Raw genomic sequence first — 18,725 nt, forward strand, 5'->3', positions numbered from 1 at the left:
AAGCACATTCTGAACAATCGCATTACTTCTGGGGTTTCTCAAAGCTTGAATCGAATATTCCAGGGCTTTCTCAATGGTAAAAAAGTTGAGAAAGGCTGTCCTAGTCTGATACCACAGGGGCTCACTATGGACTTCTCCCCCAACACCCCCACTCTGAGAATAGCTGATGCACTTAGTCATGCACAGTCCTTGCACCGACTGCTTACTTCCTAATGTCCTTGCCAACACTTAGATATTTTTTTCCTCAGGCCAAGGGTGGTTAGAATGTCTTGCTAAGGGACAAGAGGCCTGAGTTCGAATTTCCAACCGCACCCTGAACCTCAGTGGCTGCTCATGGGCCAAGTCAATGACTGACAAAATCAAACCTTCACAGAGGTGGGGAAGGGGACAGATTGGGCGTACTAACTTAGTGAAGGGGTTTTTAAAAATTATTTCAAAATAGGCACATTTCTCCTTTTTTTTAAAAAAAAGTGGCCACTTGGATGGTTCTTCCAACTGAGGCATCAAGAATGTCCCTCCACAACTTCCCCCTCTCTCAGAATGAATTTTTCAGGATTGCTGGAGTAATGGGTCAGTGAACCTGGAACAGCCATTCTCTGTGTCTGCATAGCAAGCCAGCTCCAAGGGAGGAAGGAGTAAATCCTCATCTTCAAGTTTTGAATTAAGGGGTTGTTGCCATTGTTATTGCCATTAAGTCACCTGATGAGGTGTTGCCATGCCTGCCTCTGTGTCACAACCCTGGTATTCCCTCCAAGTCCCAGCACAGACTCTGCTTGGCTTCTGAGATTGGACTTGTGACACACCATTCCTGTCATCTGAGGGACATACAGAGCCTCCTATGATTTTTTTGGGAGGGGGGGGAGTCAAGTTTATTTTAAATGACAAACCTCCTGGGTGTCCTAAAGGAAGTGCATATCACCCAGGGGTGGCCAAACTGTGACTCCCCAGATGTCCACGGACTACAATTCCCATGAGCCCCTATGAGCTACTGACGCACTCATGGGAATTGTAGTCTGTGGACATCTGGAGAGCCACAGTTTGGCCACTCCTCATCTAGGCACTGGGATTCGCTGCTGTGAAGTAAGTTTAGCGGTGAGCAAATGGAATATGGAGATCATTTTGGCAGGAATTTTATATAAATACGTATTTATTTCCCAGTTGCTTTCAAAAAACAGCTTAGCAGCACAGGTCTCCAGGCAGACAAAGGAGACACCTGGCTGAGGCACATTCATTTAAACAGCTTCAGAGAGTACATGGAAGTTTCTTTACTATTTTCAGGCAAAAACAGGCTTTTGCTGACTAGCTCTAGATCAGGAGTAGTCAAACTGCGGCCCTCCAGAGTCCATGGACTACAATTCCCATGAGCCCCTACAAGAACGCTGGCAGGGGCTCATGGGCATTGTACTCCATTGACATCTGGAGGGCCGCAGTTTGACTACCCCTGCTCTAGATGGATCCTGTCACACACAAAGGACTCCACCCACAAGAGCCTGCCCGTTCCCGGGCGTCAGACTAAATACCCCAATGTCTACCAAAGACCCTGGAGAGCAGCTGCCAGCCTGAGTAGACAATGCTGATCTTGATGGACCATTGATCTGATTCAGTAATAAATATGTATGGGACACGCATGAAGCTGCCTCAATTTATTACCAGAGACAGACTTAACAACCAGCGATGGAGCAGAAACGATCTTCTGTCGGACAACACAACTTTGAGTTTCGGCACGATTGTTCCAGCAACTTTTAGGCACCAACCACGCACGGCGAATGAGTCCAATAAAACCCGGAAGTGATGGCTGTGTGTAACCTTTTTATTACACCTCTTCGGGCGAGTGCTGATTTCTCTGATCTTTAATTCCATCATAGAGTTAGAAAAAGGCTAACGTGACTCAATGTAAACTTCCGGCCAAAACTGAAACTGGATGTGTCTCTACGTCAGTTCTGAAACTTTTATTATTATTGCTAATATTACAATTATTAGAAATAATAACATTGCATTCTGCCAAACGGGGGTAAACCCCCTATGCGGAGGCTACTTTGTCAGCGAGATGCCAAAGGAAGTGTGCCTCTCTATCCGTTTAGTAACTCTATGGTGAAACGCACCCTATCCACTTTACATGGGCTGAGGGAAGAGAAGAAAAGCAGAGGCCGGAAACAGCTGGCCGCTCTAGCCTCGATCTCTATTACTTGGTTCCTGATTGGGTGACTTGGCCGGAAGTAGGAGACTTGTGGTCGATAGAGTGGAGGGAGACTGTCAGAGAGAAGGAGTTTTAAGTAAATGATGGTGAGTTGCGCTAAATGGGGTGGCTGGTTTGGATCGCATTGCGCTTTCCCGTTGAGGGTCGTTTACTGGGTTTTTGAAAAGATACTTTGTTTTCATGTATATTCTTAAATATACATAAAACAAATGAGATGTTGCCCATCATCATACTGGAGAAGCTTTGAGTATGGATATTAGAACCCTAAAGTTGGAAGGGGCCATAGAAGCCATCTAGTCCAACCCCGTGATCAGTGCAGGATCAACCTTAAAGCATCCAGGATAACAATTATAGAATCCTAAAGATGGAAAGGGCTACACTGGTCATGTAGTCCAAACCCCTGCTCAGTGCAGGATCAGCCTGACACATCCAGGATAAGAGTCATAGAATCCTAGTGTTTGAAGTGTCCATAGAGGCCATCTAGTCCAACCCCTTGTTCAGTGCAGGATCAGCCTAAAGCCTCCATGAGTTTCCACAGTTAAGGGGCTGCACAGGAAAATTTCTCTTCCAGGCTGCTGCCTGCCTGACTGCTGGAGACAGGCTCGACCTGGTACAGATCTTTTGGGACAGTAGGCATTTGTTTCCCCTTTCTCTGCTACTCTTGGTCATTCATAACTTTTTAAAGAAACACATCATTCGAGTTGTGGAATATACCAGAGGTTGGTTGCAGGAATTAAGGTTCTGATCAGCATTGGTGTTTATTAATCACTGTAATATAAGAAGAGCACGGTGTAGGGTGGAGGCCAGAACAAACAAAATCAGTGGGTCTCCCCCTCCCGCCTCCCCCAGAATGGGTTGTGGAGATGTTTGCTGTTGTTTGAAGTTCTTATTATCCAAAATATTTATTTATTTTAAAATTTTTAAAAAGTGCATCTTTTGAATGCTTTTCGTTTTGTCTTTATTGCTTTGTTCTTTTTAGTTTCATTTTGAGCTTTCTTGGTTTTATTTGCATGCTACTTTACAGACATATTTTTGGAATGGTTGAGTACCACTTAAATCTATTGTGTGATATTGTTGCAAATTACATCTTGTCAATAAAAAGAATGACTGTTTTCCTTTCCTCTGTTTGTGTTTCAGGCCACAGCTACTGACCAGGTGGTCGGATATGGCTTAGTAGCCTTCAGTCTGATTCTCTTTGCTTACTATACTGTCTGGATTATCGTTCTGGTATGGACGTTGTTTGCTGTAGTATAACCAGCAGCAATTATTAGGGGGGGATTCAGGTAGAATGGGTTTCCCCAAAGCTTGTTCTCTTTTAAATGGGGCTGGTGGGGATTAAACCTGCAGCCTTCCACTTGCATAACCCAATGCTGAGCTACAGTGGCCACAAATTTCCAGTACATATACAGCAATGCCATTTAAGGTAACCTGAAACTCCAGAAGGGACCTGCCCACAGCTGTGCCTTTAATATATTTGTGTCTGTTTCCATAGCCCTTCATTGAGAGCGACCACATCATTCATAAGTATTTCTTGCCCCGGGAATACTCAGTGATCATCCCTGTGGCTGCTGGGCTGCTGTTACTGCTCTTTATTGGTGAGTCAAATCTCAGCCCGCAGTGAGGGGTAGATTTAGCCGATTGGGTGACTTGTCTACAACTGCCCTGCTGTGTGCTGCTGGCATTCTTTAGCCAGTAGATTTGGAAAGCTTTATCCTTTGAAGGCCAGTGTGGTGTAGTATTTAACAGTGGCAGCCTCTAATCTGGAGAACCAGGTTTGATACCCCACTCCTCCACATGCAGCCAGCTGGGTGCCCTTGGGCCAGTCTCAGAGCTCTACCAGCCCTACCTCACAGGGCATCTGTTGTGGGGAGAGGAAGGGAAGGCAATTGTATGCCACTGAGACTCTTTCAGGTAATAAAAAGTGGGGTACAAAACAACAGCTCTTGTTTGCTTCTGCAGACACCACCCTCCTCCCAGTTCCATTTGGCGTGCCTGTCACATGTTGTGTGACTTTTTAAATGTTACACACGTTCAAAACATCTTGGGGAGAGGAAAGAGAAAGAGACTGTAAGCCGCTTTGAGACTACTTCGGGTAGAGAAAAGCGGCATGTAAGAACCAACCCTTCTTCTTATCTCTTGTACAGATTCTTACAGGGTTTAAATAATGACAGATGCACCTGCAATACAGGGGCCTTGAGAATTAGAGTGGCAGACCACACAGAAATCAGGGTTCAAATCCCCGCTCGACTATGATGCTCATGGGGTGACCTTGGGTCAGTTGCCCTCACCTTTAGCCTGATAATATCAGGAACAGAGAGTGGAGAGATTGTTAAGTACCGCCTTCCACTCCAAGAATGCAGTGTAATGAAGAAGACAAACAAGTCACCTACAACACTTGCTTCTGCTCTTCCTTAGAGTGAGGGTGTCAAAATTACTTTTTATTCCAGTCATTCCAACAGCCCTATAAAGTAGGTCAGTGTTATTCCCACACTGTGCATGGAAAGCTGAAGCCAAGACACAAGGGCTTATCTGAGGCCACCTAGTGAATTTACGGCAGAGGCGAGAGTTGCCATGATGCATGGGTCATGCACCAGCTGTTGGTAATGATCAAGTGCTTAGCATTAAGAGCCAGTTTAATTAATTGGTTCCATAATTTGCATACCACCCTCCCATGTAGACTCAGGGCAGTACACAACAATGGAAAACGATCACATAACTAATATCAAAAGCCTCAATATTAAAACATTAAAAACCTTTCAAATCGCATCTTCCATGCAAGTTCCGTTCAATCGTGTCATCAGTGCAGTCCTTCTTATTTCTGGCATAGAAACATAATTGTTTTGAGAAGGGGTAGTCAAACTGCGGCCCTCTAGATGTCCATGGACTACAATTCCCATGAGCCCCTGCCAGCAAACACTGGCAGGGGTTCATGGGAATTGTAGTCCATGGACATCTGGAGGGCCGCAGTTTGACTACCCCTGGTTTGAAGAGTGATTTGATATTGTTATCACTGGCCCCAACGAAAAGCCTGGGGGAAGAGCTCCATCTTGCAGGCCCCTGCACCAGTTCTGATAGGGCCTGGATCTCCTCTGGGTGCTCATTCCATCAGGTAGGGACCAGGACGGAAAATGATTTAGAGACACAATGGTGGTAAAGTTTCCCAGGCTGCCAATAGGACGCTGATTCTTTATATAAAGGAAATGGAATGCTCTGAGTTAAGAGTATTCTTTAGCCTTCTCCTTGGTTTTCTATGCGCAGTTGCTCTGTGGCAAAGCAGTCGAACCTTTCACCCTCTATGTGCAGCCAGGAGAATCCAGGTAAAACTTTATTCTGCAGACTGCATCTTCTGGTTCTAGCTCACACAGATCTCACTTTGTTTCAGCTGTATGAATGCATAAGCCCATAGATCTAGCATGAGGAACCCTGGTAGCTCCCCACAGTCCTCGTTTCTCCCATACTTGGGAGAGTAGCATGTGACCTGTGGCTTTTGGAGAGGGTGGCAACCCTGCTTGTGCCCTGTGTGAGCTTTCTTTCCCTTTGTGTCCTTTAGGAGTCTTTATAGCTATCGTTGCATGGAAGAACCGGAAGCCCACCAAGAAATCTGCCTGAAGGCATCAAGAGGGAAGAGGCATGGAAGAAATACACAGGCTCTTGGCAGCAGCCACCGCTGCATTTCTTCCAGGACATTTCAGCCTCAGAGAACTAGTCGGTGGCCGGGAAGGACAGTGGGGCTCTCCAGCCTGCCTCCTTTGGGGGCCTCGTTGCAAGTACCCGGACCAAGTAGATTCAAAGCTGTTTCCCCTCGAGGGACCAGAAAAAGAGGTTCTTCTTCCGTGCTTGGGATGCATAAAACAGTCCAACTGCAGTCCTGGTGGCTCTGCGGCCTGTGTCTCATCTAAATGCCAGCTTACCATTTGCTGATAATTTTGATCAGATTCCATTTTTTCTTTCTGTTCTAAAGTTCCATTTTAATTTTTGATGGTTTTGATTTAGGGATTCTTTCTATGCTTAAATGAGCCTCTTGTGGCGCAGAGTGGTAAGGCAGCAGACATGCAGTCTGAAAGCTCTGGCCATGAGGCTGGGAGTTCAATCCCAGCAGCCGGCTCAAGGTTGACTCAGCCTTCCATCCCTCCGAGGTCGGTAAAATGAGTACCCAGCTTGCTGCTGGGGGGGTAAATGGTAATGACTGGGGAAGGCACTGGCAAACCACCCCGTATTGAGTCTGCCATGAAAACGCTGGAGGGCGTCACCCCAAGGGTCAGACATGACCCGGTGCTTACACAGGAGATACCTTTACCTTTTACCTCTATGCTTAAAAGTCAATAAAGACTATGAGGACATCTTAGATCATGGGGGACAAGCTGTGGCTCTCCAGATGTCCATGGACTACAATTCCCATGAGCCCCTTCCAGATGTCCATGGACTACAATTCCCATGAGCCCCTGCCAGATGTCCATGGACTACAATTCCCATGAGCCGCTGCCAGCACATGCCGGTACCAGTTCCCAGTTGTTAAGGAAGGACGTCTCATCATACCCCATGGACCATTTGTTTCTCACCACCCTGTGGACACGGAGACACACTTGTTTGTGCAGGGAAAAGCAGCACTGAGCCTGAAAAGGTTTGACCTTCCCTTATCTGCATCTTCTGTGTTTTCCCCACTATGTCTTTTTTTTTTTTTTTGCTACCCTCTCCTCTTTGACCACCAGAATGACAGGCACAGCTGGAAACCTCACTATCTAGTTGTGCCCCTTCAAGCGACTGTGGAGGCCTCTGTTGCCCCGGCTGGCTTTCCGGGTGGACAACAGACAAGGAGGCAGTGCTTGCTTTACTGTGGGCAGCCTAGTTCTTCTGAGCCATCCACCTGTTTTGTTTTCAGAAGGGTTCAGCTGGCACAGAAATGTCCCCTGCCATCTTCCTGGAGTCTCATCACAAGAAAGGAAGTTGCTTTTGCAGTTTGTCCAGGGCTGTATGTGTCTGTGTGTTCTGAAACAGGGGTAGTCAACCTGTGGTCCTCCAGATGTCCATGGACTACAATTCCCATGAGCCCCTGCCATCGTGCTGGCAGGGGCTCATGGGAACTGTAGTCCATGGACATCTGGAGGACCACAGGTTGACTACCCCTGTTCTAAAAGGGGATAACCATCAGCCCGGAGACATGGTTGACTCTCCGTCAGTAAGCAGGGAGACAGATCAAGATGGGTGTCCTTGTTAGTCTGTCTCTCTAGCAGTAGGAAAGAGCCAAGAATCCAAGAGCACCTTTAAGACAACCAAAATGTGTGACTGGGGATGAGCTTTTGTCACTTCAGTATCTTTAAGGTCCTGGACTCTTGCTCTTTTCTATAGAATGTAAACAGGGCAATGACCAGCAGGGGGAGCATTTTTGCAGGACTGCCCTACCTATGTATGGAAGGGGAAGAGCACCCAAAAACCCTAAATCAAACTGTGGTTCTCCAGATGTCGACAGACTACAATTACCATGAGCCCCTGCCAGAACTGGAGAGCCACAGCTTGGCCACCCCTAAACAAAGATAGCAAAAGAAATATTTAGTGAGTGGTAGGAAAACAACAAGAGACTCTTGTGGTGCAGAGTGGTAAGGCAGCAGTCTCAAAGCTTTGCCCATGAGGCTGGGAGTTCAATCCCAGCAGCCGGTTCAAGGTTGACTCAGCCTTCCATCCTTCCGAGGTCGGTAAAATGAGTACCCAGCTTGTTGGGGGGTAAACGGTAATGACTGGGGAAGGCACTGGCAAACCACCCCGTATTGAGTCTGCCATGAAAACGCTAGAGGGCGTCACCCCAAGGGTCAGACATGACTCGGTGCTTGCACAGGGGATACCTTTACCTTTAGGAAAACAACTTGTGGTAAACTCCATGCGTGTTGTCTGGGAAATCCTCTCTAAGGGGTTGAAGGAGCAACATGTCAGCGATTCAGTCTACCGTGTTAGACGTCATACAGAGATGGTAGACTTGCCGCTGAAATAAAATCTGGTTTGGTTCATTCATTGCTGCTCATGCGCTTGGTGTATTAGCCAAGGAAGAATTTGACATCTGAATCATGTAGAAATGGAGTGGCCAAACTGTACCTCTCCAGATGTGCACGGACTATGATTCCCATGACCCCCTGACAGCAATGCCACAGCTTGGCCACCCCTAAGTAGAATTTATCTCAATCAACTGTCTTAGCACTTGTTGAGGTTTCTGCTTCAGGAAGTTCTCCCCCCTCCCCAGATGTGTATTAAAGTTATTCCGCTTCATATTTCTCACCTCTGACTCTCACCTTGTGGCTGGTTACCCGAGATCAGGGGTAGTCAAACTGCGGCCCTCCAGATGTCCGTGGACTACAATTCCCAGGAGCCCCTGCCAGCATTTGCCCCAGATGGTCTACTAATAACATTGATCTGGGTTCTCCATGAGAAAACTCTTACACAATGTTTTCTTGCAGAAGTTCCTTTTTTTTTCTACCCTATACCTTTTCTGCATCTCCTGCCCCCCATCCACCCACCCACCCAACAAGTCTCTTTGCTGCTTTATATGCAAGGAATCCACCACCACCTCTGCTAGCTTTTTCCTCCTGTTTTCTGAAGCCCCATCCCAATAGACAGGTAGGGCAGCCTTGTGAAAACATTTCCCCTGCAGGAACTGTCCTCCCTTAAGCACAACCTAAAATTTAGCTTTTGTTCCTGTGCGCCCAAACTTAACAGCTGTTGTTTTGCTGACTGGGGTGTGTTTGTGTGTTTTTGTGGTACAAGGTTCTTCGGTAAATGTGCCCAGCAACAGCCTAAGAGAGTCCTGAGAAACCAAATTCTGATTCATCGGAATCCTGTATACCAGTGGTTCTCAGCCAGGGGGTCGGGACCCCTTTGGGGGTCGAATGGCCCTTTCACAGGGGTCGAGGCAGGGCAAGAAGCTTGGCGGGGGGGGCGCCGCTACTGTTGCCGCTCTACCTGAAGGTGCCTGTCAATTTATATACAATTTATAACCAATTCATATACAATCATGAACAATGGATCTTCATTCCATTGGTCAGTTTGGGTTTAATTTCTGTGAAAGAACCCTTGCATAATTTTATGGCTGGGGGTCACCACAACATGAGGAACTGTATTAAAGGGGCTGCAGCATTAGGAAGATTGAGAACCACTGCTGTATACCTTAATTGTATTTAGGATCTTTGTGTGTCTACTTTCTGCCCCTACTCATGCATACACCCCGTGGAATTATCCTGAGCACTGCTAATTTTGAGTGATTGGATGGTGACCTTGGAACCTTGATATCTCATCTCATTTTCCAGCTCTGAGACTATTGCTAGGGAAATGGCAAAAAAATATTTATTTATGAGACTTAAACACTTCCCTTCCCGTTTTACAAACCAACTCTGGGCAGTTCGCAAAATCATCAATTAAAACATCCACAGGAGAATTACAATTAAAACATCCATGGTCAATTAAATACTTAGAATAATACAAGATCTAAAATCAGTTTTTCCAGCATACTGGTTTTACAGATGGCAACTGAGTTAAAAAGAAGGAAAAAGGAAGAAAGTGGGGTCAGCTGGGGGGCCATTAACCATGCCCATCATCAACCAGCTCTGTTTTACAGGCCCTGCAGAACTGGAACAGGATCTCAATTGGGAGTGTGCTCCACCACACCGGGGCCAGGACAGGAAAGGCCCTGCTCATGGTTGACAATCATGGTGCATCTGCCTCTGATCAGAGACTACTAGCAGGCTCCCATTTTGGAAAACCAACTCCCCCCTGGGGGGGGGTATACCAAGAGAGGCCGTCTCACAAATACCATGGTCCCAGACCATTCAGGTCATGAGGACTGAAGAGGCTGCAGGTTCAGCAGACACAAGACCATGAACTTCTTCAAATCAACAGGTCATTTATTCAATCCAACTCTAAACACCAAACAAGAAACATGGGCATAACATGAACTAATACACACTTTAGAACACCCGCCAAAGAACCTGATTGGTCCTTCACGGTGACACTTAATTGGTCTGTAACTAGAGTCTCTATTCCAGGGGTAGTCACCTGTGGCCCGCCAGATGTTCATGGACTACAATTCCCAAGAGCCCCTGCCAGCAAATGCTGGCAGGGGCTCATGGGAATTGTAGTCCATGAACATCTGGAGGACCACAGGTTGACTACCCCTGCTCTATTCGATACATGATTGGCTGCATTTGTGATGCTTCCAGGGCAAGTTTCCATGGAGTTCTGAGGCATAGGCTGCCTGCATTCCTAACAGGGATGACTGTGCAAGGGCACACAGCTCATGATGCTCTTGGTGCCATGGGTTTGAGTTGTGCGATTCGGCAGCCGAAGCGGCTGTTCCTGCCCGTAGCGGCCAGCGCTACGGCCGGGAACGGCCACTTGGGCTGCCGAACCACACAACCCTAGCGCTACGTGTCTCAGAGAAAAGTCAGGCAGGCAGAACTAGTAGTTCCTCCACCTTTCTCGCTTCCGGGCCCTGTTTGTGGTGTGACCATGACCCTTGGACAGCAATCAAAGTGGCCTCCTCAATTATCGCCACAATTCTCTCCTCTCCCCAGTGCAGTGTGTCCACTTGGGGCTTCCCCACTGCCAGTTCTGGATGTCCAGCAATGGGTTCAGGGCTCCATGCCTGGATTGGCTGCAATTCTGAGCAGGCTCAATTCAGCAGCATTGCTGAGAAGCACAAATGCCTGGGGGTGGTAGTCAAGGAAAGCACCTGACCCCAGTGGTGACATTTTTGCCTTCTGGTGATAAAAGAGGCATCTCTTAAGTAGGCTGACCTTTTGAAGAGGACATTACTCTTTTCACATTTCCTCGCCGTCCCCTCATTTTATTTCAAATGTCAATTTCGTCCCCTTTTTAATAAAAGGCATATACTTGCTGTAGCCTTATATTCTTGGTGCTGTTGCTAATGTAACCCAGGTCATTTTCATTTAGATTTGATTTCTATTAAACAGAATTTGAGCCCAGGGTGCAAAAAGTCATGGAATGTGGGCAGTTGGTCACCTTGCAGCTGCAGGAGCCCCATAGCTTCACTTCTGGTCTGCAGAAAGAGAGAGAGAAGGTCAGTCGGGACTTTAAACTGTTCATTTATTTGCAGGTATGTAATAGGCCCAATAACCAGGGAAGAAATTATATCTTAGCATTTCCTTTTAGGGACTGCATTAAGAAAGAGTTTTTATAATGAAAGATCGGGTTAGAAACCCTTTCCCCCTAGCTGAGTATTTCTGGCCTACATGTACCAATTTTTGTATGGGTTCTGTGCCACAGAAGAATAATGCTAAGTTCAATATTAATATTATTATTATTATTATTGGTGTTGATTTATTTCCCGACAATCAGATTCATGACTTTACTGTCATGAATACAGAATATTTAACCCCCGTCCCGTTTTTGCCATTCCAATATCCCTTTTTGTATCAAGGAAATATGGTCCAGACAACAGGGTTCAATTCCACTGGATAAGATGGTTGCTTAGCAGGATGGGCCTGATAGATTTATACCACGCTGAAGTGCCTCTCCTCCCTAAATGCTGCTCCACTCCAGAATCTCCAGGAATTTCCCAAGCCAAAATTGGTAAGCCTACCAAGTGGACCCCAATGTGGTGTAGCTGTCAGGTCGCCAGCTCTATGTTGGGAAATACCTGTGGACTTTTGGGGATGGAGCCAGGAGTGGGAGGGATTTAGTGTGGGGAGGGACCTCAGTGGAGTATAATGCAATGGAGTCCTCCCTCCAAAGAAGCCATTTTCTCCCGGGGAACTGATCTTTTTAGACTGGAGATGAGTTGGGAAACCACGGGATCCTCAGGTCCCACCTGAGACTGGCATTCCTAATGCAGAACTGGGGTTGGGAAGACTCCAATTCAAATCTCCTGTCTGCTGTGAATCTCTCTGGGAGACGGGCCTTCCCTGTCTCCAACATTCCACACATGTCGGGCAATGCGCATTCAATGTGCTTTTGCAGCTGGATTTCCCTGGGCAAAACTGGAAACTACTTCTCAAGGGCATTGAAAGGGCCTTATCCTACATGTGCAGAAGGAACCTACCAGGCCTGTTGCAGGGTCTAAGCTAGGGGAAGGAGGGACTGTGATCTATCGCTTGGCCTGTTTTACTTCCCTGATGCACAATGCCTCTTTTTTAATGGATCACGCTGATGAAGCGTCTCTGAGCGCTACCTGCTTTAATAGTGGAGGGAGCAATCAGTGCAGGGGGGTGGGCAGAGGAAAAGTGCTGACTGTTGCTCTGGAACTTTTCCAGAACTCTCTGTGCCTCTTTTGTTCCCATCCCCATCTCCTGGCCGGTTGCCTCCAGCCTCAGCTGCATTGCTGTCGACAGGCTGATGTCGTGGGGTGGCTGAGCCGTTCAGAATTGCTGCAGCCTGCAGTAGCCAGGAGAGGAGGAAGAGAGGGCAGAGAATCCCGGACTCTTAGAGGAAGGGACGGCACGAAGGACTTGCCGATGGTCACAAGCTGCAGGAGTTGATGCTCTTCCAAGCCTTGAGTGGATCTTGGAATAAGGTCATACTGGAATACTAAAATGTGAGTGGAAAGAAAGTTTGGGGGGATCTGGTGAGATGGAGAAGGAAGGTTTCTTGAGAGACGAGAAGTGATAAACCCTGGAAAGAAAGCTGAGGTAGGGATGTTTCCCTATCACCCCATCTTTTCCCCCTTAAAAGCATGGGAATAACCAGTGTGGCATAATTGTATATTGCCATCAGCTAGGGAGACCTGAGATCAGATCCTGCCTCTGCTATGAAGCTGCCTATGTTACATCTGCTATGAAGCTGCCTATGAATCCTGCTATGAATCCTAGCCACACTTGCTGGATTTGTGTTTGTGTGTTTGTGTGTGTGTGGGGGGGGGGGTCGATGTCCTTGGAAGGAGACCAGGACGAAAATATAACAATGCCAGAAAATATGCTGAATGTTGTTCTTTTGCAGATGTCAGCTAATTTGTGTGTGTGTTTTCAATGTCTTTCTGAGTGCCAGAGAATAAATTGGAGACTGGCTGTTTTCTCTGTGGTAAATATTGGAAGAATTTCAGCTCTTACCTCTGAATCTCTGAACTTTAAAGTTTATATGAGGATGTGTATTAGAAGATCTGGTTTTTTTTATACCCTGATTTTCACTACCTCAAGGAGTCCCAAAGAGGGTTACTGATTTCACTTCCTCTCCCCACAACTGACACCCTGTGAGGTAGGTGGGGCTGAGAGAGCTCTAAGGGAACTGTGACTGGGCCAAGGTCACCCAGCAGGCTGCGTGTAGAGGAGTGAAGAGTCAGTCCCTGTTCTCCAGATTAGACACTGCAGCTCTTAACCATGACAGCAAGCCAGCTCTTGAAGAGGGCCAGGCTGGCACCAACTGGGCGGGGGCACCAGGCTGGGTGGGGAGGAAATACTGGTGTTACCCCTCCCTCGAGTTCACTGCTCATCATGCCATGTTAAGATTCACACCCTGTTAAGATTCTCCCTACGTCCCCTAAAGGGCTTTGCGCTCTGCAGGTACAAATTTGCTTGTGATTCCTGGCCCACAGGAGGTGTGCCTGGCTTCAACCTTTTCTTTCCTGGCCCCTGCCTGGTGGAATGAGTAACAGCAAAAGCTGAGAGCCCTGTCAGAGCTGTCACAGTGCCACGGGGCCTGCAAAACGGAGCTCTTCCACCAGGCTTTTGGTCAAGGCTAGGGCCAGAACATCTCCCCCCCCCCTTCCTTCCCCCACGACGGTTGCCATGGAGGTTACAATAGATCTACTGCCATTACAAGGCTGTAAACTACCAGGACCTCAGGAGGGTGGGATTTGATGTCTGTTTTTACCTGCCGCTGGTTGGAGACTAATTGCACTGAGAAGACTGGTTTTATTTTACTTTTTAATGGAGTTTTATGTGTAACCTGCCACAAGCCAGCTTGCTGGGAGCAAGCAGGATATAAATTCAGAAATAAATAATAAGTAGAATAAATTTTAGCATTTCAAAACGGCTTTCTCGGTATCCTAAAATGTTGTTCATTTGAACTTTTCCTCTTAGACAGAAGTGGAAGCTACCTGCCGGGATCCACCATGCAGGCAAGTATATTTGCATGCCAGCCATCATGCTGCACCTAGAGTTGCCAACCTCCAGGTAGGCAATTATGCAAACACAGCAAAATACGGGGGGAAACAGGCAAAGCCAAAAGTGAGATCCGAAAAGGTACTGTTGTTCTTAAAGGGCAGATAACAATTAATGCACAAGTGTTTGTTATCTCAAAACAAGTTTAGCTATGTTTCACGTCCGAGAAAATAATCTTTTACACAGGTCAATTATCAACAAAACAAAATCTTCCTTTCTTGAGGAGACCTTGGCACACAGCTCCAGAACATAACTCCCCTTCTCAACCTTTCACCGTAGGCGTTTTCAAGGGAAATTTGGGGGTGCAGGAGATTCTCCACTGTAATCTTCACTGTATTAAGCTACCATGTATTTTGGATAGAAACGTATGCTCTTGAATGAATGAAAGACAGCATTGTTGCAAGTATATAAGAAGCTGACCTTTGTAGAGGCCACTTATGGTGGAGAATCTCCTACACCCCCGCATTTCCCTTGAAAACACCTACGGCGAAATGTCATAAAGGGGAGTTAATCTTTGGAGCTGTAATTTGTGCCAAGGTCTCCTCAAGAGTTGAATGACATGCAAGAAAGAAAGATACAGTTTTGTTGTTTACTTTACTTTTTCAGATGTAGAATCATAGTGGTGGAAGGGGCCATACAGGCCATCTAGTCCAACCCACCGCTCAGTGCAGGATCAGACTAAAGCATCCAGGGAAAGGAACACGAAAGGCAGAATGTGAAGAAAACAAAGTAGAGCAAGATTATCGTGATGCCAGCCTCCAGGTTGGACCTGGGGATCCCCCGGAATTACAGCTCATCTCCAAGCAACAAAGTTCAGTTCCCCTGAGAAAATAGCTGCTTCGGAGTGCAAACAGTACCACACTGAAGCCCCTCCCCTCCCCAAACCCTGCCTTCTTCAGGCTTCATCCCTGAAGTCTGCAGGCTTTCCCCAACCTGGAGCTGGCAACCCCAAGCAAAAACCAAGCAGGAAGCACAGTTATAAATGGGAGAGAGCGGGAGAAACTGCACTAGAGGCAACTTGGGGTAAAGTACAATAGTTGTGACAGGCGGTGAGTGCATTTCTACCACCAGAGGGTCAATGTGGTTCACTAACTGGAGTGCAGGACTAGGACTGAGAAGAAGCGTTCAAATCCCCACACATAACTTTCGGATCGAAGAGCCAGATTTTCGTGTAAAACCTTTGACAGCCAGTGTGGTGTAGTGGTTAAAAAGCGGCAGCTTCTGATCTGGAAAGCTGGGTTTGATTCCCTGCTCCTCCACATGCAGCCAGCTGGGTGACCTTGGGCTCCTCACAGTCCCATTTGAGCAGTTCTCACAGAGCAGTTCAATCAGAGATCTCTCAGCCTCAACTACCTCACAGGGTGTCTGTTGTGGGGAGAGGAAAGGAAGGTGATTGTAAGCCGCTTCGAGACTCCTTTTAGCAGTGAAAAGCGGGGTATAAAAACCAACAATAATAATAAAAACTCAGTTCGAGCACTCTTAAAGTCCATGGAAATATTATTATTATTATTATTATTATTATTATTATTATTATTATTATTATTATTATTATTATTATTTCCCTGCTGAAAAGGTCTGGACCTCTCTCTCAAGGCCAGATCAGATTTATACTGGAAACATGTGTCCAGCAAGTTATCAGCTTGAATAAATTTTGCCTTTGGGGATCCATTTTCAGATTTGGACCACAGCTCAAGGTGGGGCAGGTGGGTTGAATCCTCCTTCAAAAGTCTTTACCCTGATGAGGCAAAGAGGGCACTTTTAGGTTAAGAAAACAGCATGGGATTGGAGGGGACGATGGCTAATACTCTCCCTCATGCCATGGTCTCTATCCAAACTGGGCTCCTACTGCCCTGATAATTCAGGGTTTTTTCCCCTCAGTGCTTATCTAATTTGGCCCTCTGCCTCACCTACCTCACAGGATTGTTGTGAGGATAAAAGTGCTAAAATAGATCTCTGGTAGGCTCAGCATTGCTGTGTTGACGGGCAAGAGGTGCCTTTGCCTTCTGACTCCATTTGCTAGGAATTCCCACCTGCCTGGCGGTTCTGTGGTTTCCGGGGAGATTAGAATGGTCATATTCTCATTCTGCCCCCCCCCCCATCAGCTTGTTTCCACCTGAAGGGATAGTACCATCAGTTATCATGGGTTCTTCGCAAGCCCAGGTATGTAGACAGCTTTCCCCAATGTTTATCCTCTACTGCCTAAGTTCTCCCACTCCCCCGGACCGCCATCTATTTCTTTATGTATCCATCTAGTGCATTTTTCTCCTAGATCTCAGGCACATCACCCATGTCTCCGCCTTCTCTCACCGTAGAGGCAGCCACTGGCTCAAAGGCATACCGTGAGCTGCATGTCAGAGTGGGGGGGGGGTCCCACTTGGAGGGCAGAAGCCCACCATCTACTCTCAGTGAAGCTCCTAAGTTTCCAGGCAGGCCTTTGAAGAAACAAAAGGGTTGAGGCAGTGGTTCCTGTCAAGCCATGGTTAACCTTTGTACCTATTGCCAAGACATGGGGTGTGTTCTTGATGTCTATGAATTCTAAGTATCAAAAATATTGTAGGGTTGCTAATTGTGGAGGCCTGGAGATACCGTATTCCAGAATTACAACTGGTTTTCAGACTATGGAGATCAGTTTCCCCTGCGGGAGGAATGGCTACTTTGGGGGTGAACTGTGTGGCAATATATCCTGCTGGAGTCCTCCCCAAACGTTCAGGGAATTCCCACCCGAGAGCTGGCAGAGCTTGAAACATATAAGAAAGAATGAGTTTTAAGTTCAGAAGTGCCTGCCAATGGGGAAGGTGAGGTTGAGAGAGCTCTGAAAGAACTGTGACTGGCCCAAGGTCACCCGGCAGGGCTCCTGTCTTACAATCACGTCCCCTTCCTTTCCCCACAACAGACACCTTGTGAGGTTGGTGAGGCTGAGAGAGCTCTGAGTAAGGTGACCAGATTTCAAGACTGGCAAATAGGGATGCCACTGATGGGGGGTTGCCAACCTCCAAGTTTGACCTGGAGGTCTGGAATCACCTAAGGCCTGCACAGTTTGGAAACACCGGGGGTTGCCAAGCTCCAGCTGTGGCCTGGAGATGGATGTTTGTGTGTGGGGGGGCCTGTGCCCACTCCCTCCGCCCAGAGATCTTTCCTCCCACCAAGATCTCCGCTGGTTTTCTGGAAAACAGCAGGAGAATTTTTCAAACAGGTCTGCAGAGGTAGCCCTTCACAAAAATTAATTCCGTGCTAAAGAAGGGAAGGGGCTGAAATCACCGGAGAAAGTGCCTCAACAATTGGGGGTGGGGATGGGGCTGCTTTAGGGAAGCAAAGCCTGTATGGTTGGGGGAGGGGGGAGAGAGAAAGAGAGAGCAAGCTCTGAAGTATCCAAACTCCTTTTAAGATTTGGGAAGGCTTGATCGACTTTGGGGGCCATTCCGCACTCGTTCAAAATAGCACAATGGTTACAAATTGAAATCGCTACTGTTTTGCTGTTATGCACAACGTCATTGACAATCTGCAACACTCCTGAAACCAATCTGCAAAAAGCGCTTCGTTGTAGCACTTTCAGGGAAATCCCAAAAAGTGGATTCACCCTCCAGAAAGCGCTACACTCTTGCAACCAATCAGCAACACTAGCGGGAAAGTTCTGTGCGTTACCATTGTTGCGGTTTCTGCAAAGTCCCTCCCCCTAGCTCTCTTCTCTGATCTTCCGGCGAAGCGATCGCCATTTTTTTTTTCTCGGAGCAAGCGGAGATCAACGCACCGGCAAGCCTTCGTTTACCCAGCGAGGCTTCCCTGGCTGCAGTCCCTCCCCAGAGCTGTTTTAAGTCACCAAGCACGAAACAACACACAGCCCCGTTTGCTGGAGGCTGGCATCCCTATATGGCAGTGTGCCTTTAATCTCCCTGTGTTTCATCTAAAGGATTTCATCCTACTCAACATTTTAACTGACCATGACCTACCCTTTATAAGCAGAATTTTGCTTTAAGACTTTCTTTAATAATAAGGCACATAATCACAGATTTCCAGTTTTCCATGTTTGTCAGGGACCCTTCTGCATGCTGAATACTTGAATGTCCCATACTTCTGATGTACCTAATAGTTCAGGTTCTTCTTAAACAGGTAAAACAGGTAAAAAAGGAGCACAAAAATGGAAGGCAGAGAGTGGATGATGCTTCTGTAAACACACTGCAGTTGTAGGGAGAGCCCATACCTTTCTTTCGTTTCTGGCTGGCCGGGCTGCGTGGCTCCTCCACCGCCACCGCCGCCACCAGCTCCCCTGGCCAAGCAGAGTGGAGTAAAGACGGAGCGGGGCGGAGGCAGCCACCTGGCCACCTGCCTCATCCGGGCTGGGCTGGGCTGAGCTGGCCCGCTGCGCGGCTCCTCCTCTGCTACCACCACTGCCTCCAGCTCCCTCGGCTGAGCAGAATGAAGACGGGGTGGGGCGGAGG

At 47.3% G+C, this 18,725-nt stretch overlaps 2 protein-coding genes across 10 annotated transcripts in view; both read left to right on the forward strand.

Moving 5' to 3' along the window:
* The first annotated feature begins 2,150 nt into the window (after positions 1-2,150).
* DPM2 (dolichyl-phosphate mannosyltransferase subunit 2, regulatory) lies at positions 2,151-8,200 on the forward strand. The gene is made up of 4 exons (XM_077305662.1): positions 2,151-2,283; positions 3,335-3,424; positions 3,690-3,792; positions 5,748-8,200. Exons 1-4 carry the CDS (start codon positions 2,278-2,280, stop codon positions 5,804-5,806), a joined length of 258 nt encoding a protein of 85 aa, XP_077161777.1. The 5' UTR covers positions 2,151-2,277; the 3' UTR covers positions 5,807-8,200.
* The window catches only part of PIP5KL1 (phosphatidylinositol-4-phosphate 5-kinase like 1), a 38,753-nt gene continuing 26,707 nt past the window's right edge, over positions 6,680-18,725 (forward strand). The window contains exons 1-3 of one of the 9 annotated variants that reach the window (XM_077305651.1): positions 6,680-6,818; positions 11,149-11,255; positions 14,209-14,301. In XM_077305651.1, the coding sequence (XP_077161766.1) occupies positions 11,175-11,255; positions 14,209-14,301 (174 nt within the window). In that variant the 5' untranslated portion in view covers positions 6,680-6,818; positions 11,149-11,174. Of the gene's footprint in view, positions 6,819-11,148; positions 11,256-11,615; positions 11,768-12,501; positions 12,729-14,208; positions 14,302-16,383; positions 16,450-18,725 lie in introns of those variants that run through there. The other 8 variants (XM_077305653.1, XM_077305655.1, XM_077305659.1 and 5 more) reach the window with 8 other exon arrangements.

The sequence above is a fragment of the Paroedura picta genome, chromosome 12, assembly GCF_049243985.1.
Source record: "Paroedura picta isolate Pp20150507F chromosome 12, Ppicta_v3.0, whole genome shotgun sequence".
In the NCBI taxonomy this organism is placed as follows: domain Eukaryota; kingdom Metazoa; phylum Chordata; class Lepidosauria; order Squamata; family Gekkonidae; genus Paroedura; species Paroedura picta.

Coding starts and splice junctions, on each gene's coding strand:
- DPM2 (XM_077305662.1), top strand. Junction 3,425..3,689: donor CTGTCTGGATTATCGTTCTG/GTATGGACGTTG, acceptor CTGTTTCCATAG/CCCTTCATTGAGAGCGACCA. Junction 3,793..5,747: donor GCTGTTACTGCTCTTTATTG/GTGAGTCAAATC, acceptor TGTGTCCTTTAG/GAGTCTTTATAGCTATCGTT.